This window comes from Strix uralensis, chromosome 5 (genome assembly GCF_047716275.1).
Source record: "Strix uralensis isolate ZFMK-TIS-50842 chromosome 5, bStrUra1, whole genome shotgun sequence".
In the NCBI taxonomy this organism is placed as follows: domain Eukaryota; kingdom Metazoa; phylum Chordata; class Aves; order Strigiformes; family Strigidae; genus Strix; species Strix uralensis.
Window position 1 is genome coordinate 50,890,612 of NC_133976.1, and position 11,791 is coordinate 50,902,402.

Sequence of the window (11,791 nt, forward strand, 5' to 3'; positions counted from 1 at the left end):
ATGCCAGCCTCACAGATGGAATACTTGCTGCCTCACAAGGCTATGCTTAACTTATCAAAAAGAAAGTACCAACAGCTAATGCTTTCATAATGTGCATAGCTCATGTCAAAGACCAACTACACAGCTACCCTTTCTGATGCTGTTCTCACTGCGCAGCAGAAAAGATTACAGGCAGCACCATGATATACCAAACACAGCTCAGTCAGCAGTGAGCTTCATGAAAGTTTAATATAGCTTTACAGGAAGCCAAGCTCAATGTTTTTCTTTCTACTTGGATATACTTATGCTGTCTGCGGACATGTAAAGCAACAGAAATGTCTTTGAGTACTCCTACTGCTTGAATAAATCTTTTGCTTACAGACTTAACAACTTGAAAGCTTCATCTTAATAGTAGTGGAATTTTTAAGGTATCAAGATAAGCTTTGACTCTACACACGAGTAACACCTGTACTTTACAGCAAGCTCATTCCGAAGCTTTGGTAATAGATCTATTATTGCCAGATCCACATACTGAGCAAGCTCTTTAAAGTATACTGCTTCAGGAGCACTTATGCTTCCACCAGCCTATGCCAGAAAGTCATAGTACTGGAGAAGCCCTAGCAATACAAAGTGCTGAATGCTGACATACATATGCAGATCATGGTAAAAAAATAGTATTTGAAAAAGCTGAACTTTCAAAAAAACAGTGGGAAAGAAACTGGCAAAAAAAGCTAGACAGTTCAGTCTTACATTTTGCTTATATATAATCAGTTTATATTACAGGCCAGAAGACAAAGATTTGAACTGGAGATACACCACATTACTACCACATTGTAAAGGTGCATTGTTGAGCAGGAGCTGCCACAATGCATGGCAAATCTGAAGCTCCGTTCTGTCCATAGCTAGCAAGTTTAATTGGCAAGTAATGATTGTTTTCTTTTCCTTCAGAGCAAGAGCAGCAGTTCTCATAACTGAAGTGACCAAGTAGGGTAGGCCTTTTATTAAACACTCACAGAACAAAGTACACAGGAGATAAGGAACAGAAAGTTCTTGAGTTTTACTCCAGCACTTCTAACAAGTGTAAATAAAGGGGTAAGGAATTTCTCCCAAGTGTAACTAACCACTGTGCTGTATACAAATGACATTTAGTGTGGTGCTTAAGTGAATCACATCTCTACATCATTCATTAACTTTGAATACACATGTAAGTATGGGCTTCTCACTTTGCCTCAACCAACCTTTTAAGTTTGGGAAAAAAGATCTACATACCTTTTGTTGAATTCCATCTTAATGATTTCTAAAGTGAAAGTCTTGCATCTGAAGAAAGCAAAAGGCGAGCAACCTTTCTGTAGAGTGGTTAACCTGCTCTTAAGGCTAAGGGACACTTGTCCCAGAAACTCTTATTGAGCAGGGAATCATTCCATCAGGGAAGAACTGAGAACTTGTGAGCAAGTAGGTCAAAATGGACATTTAGGTTTCCTATATCCTTCATCAGGAAGCCAAGTAAACTTTGATCCTCTGGATTTATTCAAGTCATCTTTGGTGGATGTTATTTCTGTACCTTTTCCTCATATCCTTGAATTATTGGCCCTGGAGTTATTTCCACATTGACTGATTTTAAAAGGTTTAAAGTGACATGTACATCATTGTGTTTCCCTAAAGTTCCCAAGCATTTCTATGAGGTCTTCATTAATCCATGTCTGTACCAAGCGCTCCCTAGCATCAGGGTGCTATTGATGTTCTTAAGCCTTTATAGTACCTATTTCTACTGTGAGACAAAAATAGTTTAACTGATCCTATATAATCACGACAAGAGATTAATTAAAATGCCAAGATAGGAAACAATTTATTATAGAGAGAAGAAAAATTTCTCATCCAAAATATAGAAATCTGTACAACTTTGCCACAATCAATATACATGAACTGTACAAATTTACACCAGTTCATAATTTACCAAATAAAAGATGACTAACAAAGTTCACAAAATAGATGGTGGTTTGTGGAAAAAGACTTTTACCCAATTAAGAACAAGGAAATTACAAACCAGACCTCCACTTTCTAAAAATAAGAAGTTTACTCAGTCTTAGAAAACTACAAGCTAGCAAATGTACAGATAGCTGGCTGGTGCTAACACCACAGTTCAGACAGTGTCTTTATATGGTCTTTTTAAAGCCTGTTGCCATGGCAGATTCTGATCACTTGCTACTTTTGAGGGCAATGTAAAGATCTGACCATTTCCCCAGGTCATACTTACTAGTTTATCTTATGTACATTTATACATATTTGTAAGTGCTAGGTAAAAGTCTGAAAAATAAAATTTCCAGTACTATGGTGTTCATAATAAGTCTTGTTACTGAGCTGCCAAAAATGCTAACAATTAATAAATGTAATAGTGCAAATTTACTCTGCAAGACCTACTGCAGAGAATCACTTTATAAATACAGATTGGGGTTGAAAATTCATGTAGAAATTAAGTAAGATGTCTTGGAGAAACTGACCCTTCCTAGATCTTCTTCACTCCCTAGCAAGTTGCAATCATTTTGACTCACAGGCTATTAAATCACTGAAAGGTACTGTCCAAACTATGGCACTGTCACTTTAAAGTATACGACTCTAACGTGTGCCAGATCTTCACAGCTGTGACATGGTTTAAATTCCATAATCCATCCCCAGAGGTGCCCACCCAAAGTAAAAACCAAATTTATCCATCCATTTTAAGGTGATCCATCCACAGACTATATCTTAACCTGATACAGTCATCATATTGTAGCTTTTGGAAGGGCTAGTTCTGCCCAAGAGAAGTTCCTCCTTACAGCTTATTCTGCTGTCTACCATTTGCATGTTGGTGTTATTTTGGCTACCTCCTGCTGGTGCAGCTTCATACAGCACACAGATTGAGCCATCCTCTCCAATACGATAGGACACTTCATACGGGTCAACCCATAGAGTGAGTTCGCTCGGAAGAAGCTGGAACAGTTCCTGACTGCTCAATCCAATCCGCTGTGCTGCCTGTCCAATGAGAGGATCCATTTTATGGTTGATCCGGATACATCGGTAACCTGATCCCTTGCATGGCTTTTCTGGGAACCAGTGGTGTTTATAATGTTCTATAAAATAAAAAAAAAAGATTATCCTCCTTAATTCTGCATTCAAAGAGATGTGCAGTGATCATTGCTCTCCATGTTGGAAAGCTTATTACTTTAGCATCAAGTGACCTGAAAAATCATTATAGTCTTTATTTTTGTTGATGATTTACCTAAGTGCAGTGTCCCTTGGGAAGTACTCATGTATAAAGTTACTGTTTCATGCTACCATACACAAAGAACAAGGTTTGCCATCTGAACGGAGTGAAATGCAACTTCCTGGCATTTGTAGAAACGAATATACAGAAGTGATTACATATACAGCAGAAAAAAGCCAAGGGATTCAAAACTCCACAAACCAAGAAGGAAAAAAAAACCACTTTTTCAGCATCCTCTCGAGATCACACCCATGCTTAGGTCCTCACGTTTTAAGAACGGCCAAAAATAACTAGGGAAGGAGCTGGCCAGAATTTACCGACTGACTCAAGCGGTATTTCACCACCGCTCTTCCCAGCCTGTTTTCCAGGGCAAGATACCAATGACTTCACTTACCTCAGGAGTTTTATCCCACCCAAAAGCCTATCGGTCTGAGGCTACTTGTAGCCACTATGAGGCACACCGGGACAGAGGCTCGGGCTTACAAAGCCCACGGGGCAGCGAAGAAACCCTCGGTATATGATCCTAACCGGGGTCGTCGGGTGGCTATGAGATGTTTCCAGAAGAAAGGGGAACTGAGCCTCATCGTCCACCGCTGAATTTCACTTGACAAAAGAACAACTTCGGATCATTTTTCCTTCTGGAAACCGGGCGGTTTTAGCCCTTGGAGCTAAGCCCAACTCCAGGCTGCTCCGAGCGCTTTGTCTACGGAGCCCGGGGTGGGGGGGGCTGCCTGCGCGACACCCAAGCCCCTTTTGTTTACAGCCCGCTCCTGCCGCCCCCACCCGCCGGGGGCCGGCTCGCACGGGGCGGGGGGGTGGTGTCCCCCGAAGGGGCGAGCCACGGCCGCCGAGCCCCGCTGGCCCCCCGCGCCTGCCCCAGCCCGTCGGAGGGGCCGCTCTTCCCCTTCGCGGCTCTCCGGCGGGGCGCGGAGCTGCAGCGGCCGGAGGTGCCGCCCGCAGCCCCGCCGGCCCGGGCAGGCGGCCCCCCGGCCGGAGGCGGGGAGCGGCTCCCGCCGCGCCCGCGCCGCCCTCACCTGCCAGCAGCTCCTGCAGGCTCTGGCTGAAGGTCTGCAGCTGCCGCTCGTTCATCAGCCCCTTGGTCCGCAAGAACTTGGAGATGAAGCCCACGGCCGCGGCGATCTCGCGTATCATGCTGGCCCGGGTGTACAGGGCGGGATGCATGGAGGCGGCGGCGGGCGGCAGCCAGCTCTCCGGGACGGCCGGCGCTGGGACGGGACGGGGCGCGGGGCGAGCAGCGCGGAGCGGGACGGGGCGCGGGAGCGGCTCTAACTGGGAGAGGAGCGGGCGGTGGAGCCCAGATCACATCCCGGGGGTGGCAGCCTCCGCCTCCTCTTCCTGCGGCAGGGGGGCGGCGGCAGCAGCGGCGGCCGCGGCAGCGCACCCCGCATCTCCTGCTGCGAGGGGCGAAGGGAGCTGCCCGCCGACCGCCGACTCTTATAGCCGCCGACGGGCGGAAGTGGCGTCAGGGCGCCGGGGGCGCGCCGCCGCCAATCGAGCGATCACACCATCGTGACGGCCGGCGGCGGGGTGGGGCCGGCAGGCAGAGCGGAGGGGGGGTGACGTAATCGATGGTAAACAAATAGAGCCGGGGCGCGGAGGCGCGCGGAGCTCGGCGCAAGGGGACCGCGCGCCTCGCCGGTGTATGTGCGCGCGCGGCGGGGGCGTGGGGGCTCGCGCCCGTGGAGCCGCGTGGGCAGCGGCAGCGCCGCGTGGCGCGGAAAGCAGCCGGTGCGGTGCGGGCCCCGCCCGAGGGAGAGCGGCGCCCGCGATTCGCGTAACCGGCGTGGGGGTGCGCGGCGCGGAGGCCGGACTGACCGCCTGCCTGCGCCCGTGCCTGCGCGCCTGCCTGCGCGGGTGCGTAACCGGGCGAGGAGTGCGGGCGCGCGGGCACGGCGGCGCGCTGTATCTGGGGAGAGCAGGGCCACGTCAGCGGCGGGGGCGGGCGCGGGGCCGCCCGGCTCGGCGGGGGGCGGAGGGGAGGGGACGCGGGAGCGCGCGGGCGGGTGAACTGGTGTCTGCGCTTCGTGGGGGCGCCGGGCGCCGCGCCGGCGGCTGCTCGGTGTGTGTGCGTGGGGCGGGCTCGTCCGCGTCTGCCCACGCTAAGCTGGGTGGGCAGGGGGGCGCAGAGGCCCGGGTGTGTTTGTCCCCCGTAGCCGCCGGAGGTGACGTGGCTTTTCCCCTTCTGCCGGAGCCTCAGTGCGGCCGCTCCTCTACCCCGCACCCCGGGAGCCCCGAGCGCGGCTTTGTCCTCGCAGTTGTTTACCGTGGCCTTTAGCCCACGTTCGCGTGGGGGTCTCCAGGCAGGGCCCCACGCGGGGCGGAACCCCTGCCTCTGGGCAGCTGGTGGGCCACTAGGCCCGTGGGCACGAGCAAAGCGAAGGGCATGCTGCTCAGTGGCACAAGTGTCTTCTCACGGGCCACAGGCCAAACCTCAGCCCTGGTTCTTTGGGGACAGCCTAGAAATACAACTTCTAGGCTTCCACGCACCTCATGCACGCTGCATATTCTCCCTTGGGACCATACGATTACCCCAGCTTTTCTATCACTTGCTTTGAAAGGGAAAAACTCTGGGTGGACAGGAGGACTGGTGTGTTTTACTCTGCTAGCAATGGCCAAGAAGAGTGTAAAACCTCAAGCCTCCTAATGCCATGTGTCTCCCCTTTTTCAAAACCAATGGGCAGACGAAAGAAGCCGCAGAAGTCTTTTTCTTTTTTTTTTCTTTTTTTGTTAAATGTACACAAAGTGTAGCTTCTTTGATATAGAAAACTCATTTGTCCCCTAGGCTCTATCCCCTGCCCCTGTGCAAAGCTGCAAATGAAATGCAGCCTAATATTTACATGTACACTTCAGGTCAAAGATCAGAAATCAGGCCGTTAAAGGCACAATAATAACACACAATCCTAAGATTTCTTCTTCAGTAAAAACAGTTCAGTAATGAAATATATTTACACATGTAAAATAATTTTAATAAAAGATGAAAGTACACCATTTCTGGTTGTCTGGTGTTAGAGATGTACCTGAATAGTGCTTTTGGTCTTTTCTCTGCCCTCAGCATATATTCTATCTTAAACTCTGACCTCAAGGGACTCTCTATACACAAGGGAAACCTGCAAAACACCTTCAAAAGATAATTCTGAGAGCTTAAAACTCAGAGTCTTACTTCATACTAAAGACGTTGATGTGGGTTTTAGAGCTGGGTCTCACCTATTTTCCCCCCACTAACTCTTGAGTATTATATTAATGACCATGAGCTGTCCGTCTGTCCCGTGAGATGGGAGGAGCTGCCAACCTGGCCCCTCCTCTTGCTGCCCCATAGAGGTGCCAGTCGTCCTGTCTTCTCCGTGCTTCTGCAGCATATGTGAGGGATGTCCAGAGCTGCCATTTCTGCTCTGTTCATAGGTTGGAATTTGCTGTTCTCTTTCAAACCTCGAAGCAGCAGATGCCTGTCTTCCCCTTCACAACAAGGTCCATCATCCTACTGGAAAATATCACTTCTCTTGTGCAAAATCAACATTATTCTCAGAGCTTCGCAATTACACCAAAATAACTACTGGAAATACTTCAGCAAAAAAGAATATAATGTTTGCTACCTTTGCTTGGGCCTGAGCTTTATCTGGGCCAGTTTCTCATCTCTCCTACTTTGTTCCAACCAAAATCAAATGCTCAGAGGGAGTTTTAGAAACTCCCAAGTAGATAGCACCCCATGTGGTAGCACCCCAAAGCATGAGGTTTAAAAAGCTCTCCTCAGCTTGCAACAGCAGTAACTGTTATGGACAGCAAGACTGTTCAGTTCAGATTTGAATCATCCCTCTTGAATTGTGATTTTAAGAACATAATGTGGCAGTGTGCACCTCATGACACACTCTGCAAGAGGGGAAGAAATTTAAAAGATTTTTTTTTTTTAAAAAAGCTTGCTAGACCATCAAAGGGCTTCCCTCAAATCTCCTGCAAAGTCAGTAAAATCAGAGCACTTCAGCAATCAAGAAGATTTGATAGTTCCTATTGCTTCCAAACAGTTACAGCATGTGTAAAGAGGGTCTTGTCTCTGGAAAGGGTAAATGGCGTGCATACAGATCCAGCCTACTAGTGAGGAATGAACTACCTCGGTGTTCTTACTATGCAGGCAGCAAGCAGTTCAAGTGTAACTTCAAGGCCAAGGCTCTGTGAGATGTCTGCCAGCAAGACCTCATCCCTAGCTGTGGGAGGGAACAAGGTAACAGGAGCTGCTGATGCAAAGAACCGTCTTGTTTTCCCAGTCTGGGCAAGTCCGCCTCCATCTCAGTGCTATGGTGGGATAGCAAAGGAGCTGCTGCCATTTCCTGCCTGTGACATGCTCCCAAGATCCTCATCTTTAAAGTATGCAAGCTCTTAGCAATGATGAAGACTTTGGCATACAGCTCACTGGATCAGGGAAAGTCAGCTTTCCTTCACAGGACTTCGGTGGAGAACATCAGAGAAACTGGCTGTACCTTAGCCCATTGCTGGTTTGTACCTTAGCTTCCTGCCAGTATGACAGCGTGTTTCCCTGATGCTCTTTTGCTCTGAACTTCTTCAGCAGCTGTACATTTTAGGATATATGAAGTGGTTCTTACTTTTTCTGGCCAGGTCCCAGCTGTCTACTCCTGCCGCAGCAGCTCCAGACACAGAGGAGGCTGGTCAATAGCACAAGATACTCACTGATACATTAATGGCAGGGTGCTGAAGAAGATAAATATAAACATTTAACAACTGCCTTATTCAGCCCATCTGATAGTTTAAATGAAGCAGAGGCCCTAGGGAGAGAAAATAAAGAAAAAGAGTTTGTGTCATGTACTTGAAGACTGGATCATAATGAATATGCACAGAAGGCTTGAATTAAGGTTGTTCTGATATTTCCTAACTTTTAAGCGATACAGTGCAACCTTTACAACATTTCTTTCATGTTGTTTTTGCAGGAACTGTTTCTCGCCATTGGTTTGGAGAGAGCCTAGCACTTTGTGAGTCTGTCGTAATGGAAATAAGTAATAGAAATACAACTACTTTTATCTGTGCCACACACATACACACCCTGCAACTATTGCAACACGTTCCTTCCCCAGCTTTTTCTGAAGGAAGCTACTGAGTGTTCTTTATGGTAAGTGGGAAGATTCAAGAGTTCAAAGGAGAAGAATTAGAATTATTTGATTTTTAAAAAATTTGATCTGGTCCTAGAGTCTGAATTAATATATATTTGTTTACAAAAATAAATACACTACATGTACAGCATGGATTTTTTTCTTTCCTGTTTAGAAAATTATTCCTGACAGAATAAGGAAATGCAAGAAAGTGTGAAGGTGTTACAGGCTTCTTATGCAGAATCTTGTGAAAGCCTTTCAGTGTAGAAAAGCATTAGGTTTGTTCTCTTCCTATTCCAGTCAGTTCTAGCTATGGTTTTGCACTGTTTGGCATTGACCTAATAAAGAAGTAACAGTTGAGAAATAATTGGTATTTTTTTTCCAGAAAGCTTTATATGTGCCTTAGATTGGCACAAGCTGTTTCTCACCTGTTAGCTGAAGAGTACTGCTTGCAATACATAAAATACAACAACAATCCATTCTATGTATTGAGTTTGTTTTTCATGTGGGTTGATGTTATTAGAATGCCACATTATTTTTGTCATTTAGCAAACATCTGAAAGCATATAGCAAGAGGTTGCTGCTTTATTTTTTTTGTTTCTGCAGAGGAAAGCTTACCATGGGATGCATAAAACATTTATTAATGTTTTCACTCTCTTTAGTCTTTGCTCTGAATATTTAGTTACATCTGTAGAGACATTAAGTTGCTATTCGAGGGGGCAGATGTAACCCAGAGAGTCCGTAACCAGCCCTGCATGTCCACGCTGCTCCCCACAGGACCCCATGGCCTGGTTGTGAGTTCCCACCTTGTTCCATAAAGTTGTCAAGCAGACACCTCTCAAGCTACAGCAGTGATATTGGAGTCCTTCTTGGAAAGACTTTGGCCATGCAACTTGGATTAAGATGGAGACAGAAGTGGTTATCCCCCCTTGCTGCAGGGTGAGTGCCCTTTGGTGCCTGTCAAGGGTTATCTTGGGCCTAATTTCTTTCCTTAAAGCCAGTCCTTGAGAACAGGCTGCCATTCCCATTGTGTTGCCACAAGACATGTTTGGACTTGAGCTCGCGCTCAGACCTGGGCTGAGAAGTGCCTTACGGAGCCAGCCCACTTGTAAAGCAGCACTCTGCAGTGAGGCAGGGATAAAGGCTATTCAGCTCTGATTGTAAGGCTTTCCCTCAACCCAGCATTATGACATTCAGAGTAACCACAGTGTTGTAGCAATGAGTGTTTTATCCTGAAAAAGTATGGGGGTGAAGAAGTCAGTCGCATATTCTTCCAAAATGGAGAAGTCTTACTTTTGAAAGCATAAGATAGACTGATATGAGTCAGAGAAAGGGCAAAAGTCTGATTTGTGGCCACATTGGGAACCCCCCTCTTCCTTCAACATGTTCATGCATGCACACACACAGACGTACACACACGCACGCACTCTGCATTTGTAGGCTGGTCTGTCAGGCAATGAATTCCTCAAACCGTTTCTCACACAAGTAGAGTCCTGTTTAAGCAAGTGGGACAAGTCCCATAAGCCAAAGTCCCATTATGCAGTCCAGCTATAGTCTAACAAACATCTCTGCCACTGCAGGAAGCTTGAGAGGGGATGGAAAGACTTGGAGGGGCAAGGGGAAGCTGTCAGCATTGTCTGGTCCATGAACAGTCTCCTGAGTCACCAAAACACAGAATCATCTAGGTTGGAAAAGGCCTCGAAGATCATCCAGTCCAACCATTAACCTAACACTGACAGTTCCCAACTACACCATATCCCTCAGCGCTATGTCAACCCAACTCTTAAACACCTCCAGGGATGGGGACTCCACCACCTCCCTGGGCAGCCCATTCCAACGCCTAACAACCCGTTCTGCAAAGAAATGCTTCCTAATATCCAGTCCAAACCTTCCCTGGTGCAACTTGAGGCCATTACATTGGTTATAACTACAGCACATTCTGCAGAAGTAATTTCAGGAAAACTTGCTCATGACATCCTAAAAATGACAAAACTCTGCTGCACTTACTCCATACAGAAAAAGGCTTGCTCTGTGGGGGATAAGTTTGATTTCAAAGGGACTACTCACAGAGAAGTGTGGTGTGAGCCTCAGGTGGCAGAAACCGGAATCTGGCCAGGACAGATTCAACAGAAGGCTCTTCCTATGCTGCTGCTTTGATTTCAGCAAATAACATGTGACAGCATGCACATGTAGCAGATAAAAAAGCAAATTCAGAAAATAGTATTCTGGTTTTGTTACAAAGATGAACTATTTTCAAGTGGGGTAGTAGCAGGTGTGGCAGCACACGGGGCACTTGATTTTAACAAAGCAATCATAGTTTGGATCCAGAAACAGCAAAATTTAAGAAGACAATAGAAGCAGGTTATTTACAAGCTTGTCAGTAGAGAGCTCCTCACAACACAGAGTTATACACAACCATTATTATGCATCCATTTTTTCATTTGTATGCACTTATGAATAAAACAGGACAAACTAATATAGAGGAGGTAAACAATCAGACATTGCAATCCTGCATGGGGAAGTTATTAACAATAATATTAAAGTGAAAGGAGCTTTTAAGTGAAAAGAGTGACTTAACCATTTGTTGTTACGCTCTGCAATCAAATGATGTAATCTCAAATTCAAAATTTGTACCTCTCCTGTAGTTTTTCATAGTGCAGCTGGGATGGGAGGGGTAATAAGGAGGTTTATAGTTCTCTGCTTCCCAGAGCTTGTTCTGGCCTGCAGTGTAGCTTTAGGAAGGTCTGAGACTGTCTCAGAACTTCCTTGTCCATAGTGGCTGTATAAGGGCTCTTGCACTGCCTGGTGACTGCCAGAACAGCCTGTGTTCATCAGCACGGGGCTGTTGGTCCCCCCATGGTCAGGCAGAGGGAGAACCAGCAGAGGTTACCTGCTGGAAGAAGAATATCCCAAAACCCACTTAGGCATTTCTTGATGATGCTGAAGCGGCTTAGAGAAGCAGGGAGGGGCCTAACATTTAGTTCCATGTTTAATCCCGCATTACGTGGTGTTCTTGAAAGGTTGATCTCTAGGTTTGAAGGCAATGGTTCCCAAACCAGGGCCATCACCCTCAGTAGGGGTCACAGCAGTGGCAAGTAGTGTCCTGAGCTCAATCAAGTGTTGGTTTCTTATGGTATTTGTGCTAGTAGTTGAGGAAGCATGAAATCAGCAGCAGGGAAACAAGATTACAGCTAGAACAAGCTTATCAACTACTGTGTTAAGGACAGCAAAAATCATTACGGATTATAATGTGGCCTTCTGCATAATCTTTGTCCACAGAATGGGCATCTAAACATCTGATTCATCTAAACACATTTGAACATATTTTTTACAAAGATATTTCCAGACCAGAGTTCCATGCAGTGGAGAGTCTACCAGCCTAACTATGTTAGCCAAACCCCATGAATTTTAATGATACTTCTACAACAGTATTTCCTGTCTGTTAGAATTAAAATTG

The 11,791-nt window shown here is 46.6% G+C and overlaps 1 protein-coding gene across 1 annotated transcript; it reads right to left on the minus strand.

The window, feature by feature from the left end:
* Positions 1-1,800: 1,800 nt before the first annotated feature.
* Positions 1,801-4,661, minus strand: BTG1 (BTG anti-proliferation factor 1). Its single transcript, XM_074870729.1, has 2 exons — positions 4,255-4,661; positions 1,801-3,086 (listed from the first exon to the last, which is right to left on the minus strand). Exons 1-2 carry the CDS (start codon positions 4,400-4,402, stop codon positions 2,722-2,724), a joined length of 513 nt encoding a protein of 170 aa, XP_074726830.1. The 5' UTR covers positions 4,403-4,661; the 3' UTR covers positions 1,801-2,721.
* Between the last annotated feature and the right edge of the window lie 7,130 nt (positions 4,662-11,791).

Excerpts from the sequence above, each read along its gene's own strand:
- BTG1 (XM_074870729.1), bottom strand. The coding sequence starts at position 4,402 with ATGCATCCCGCCCTGTACACCCGGGCCAGCATGATACGCGAGATCGCC. Across the intron at positions 3,087-4,254 it reads CCTGCAGGAGCTGCTGGCAG|AACATTATAAACACCACTGG; the intron begins GTGAGGGCGGCG and ends TTTATTTTATAG.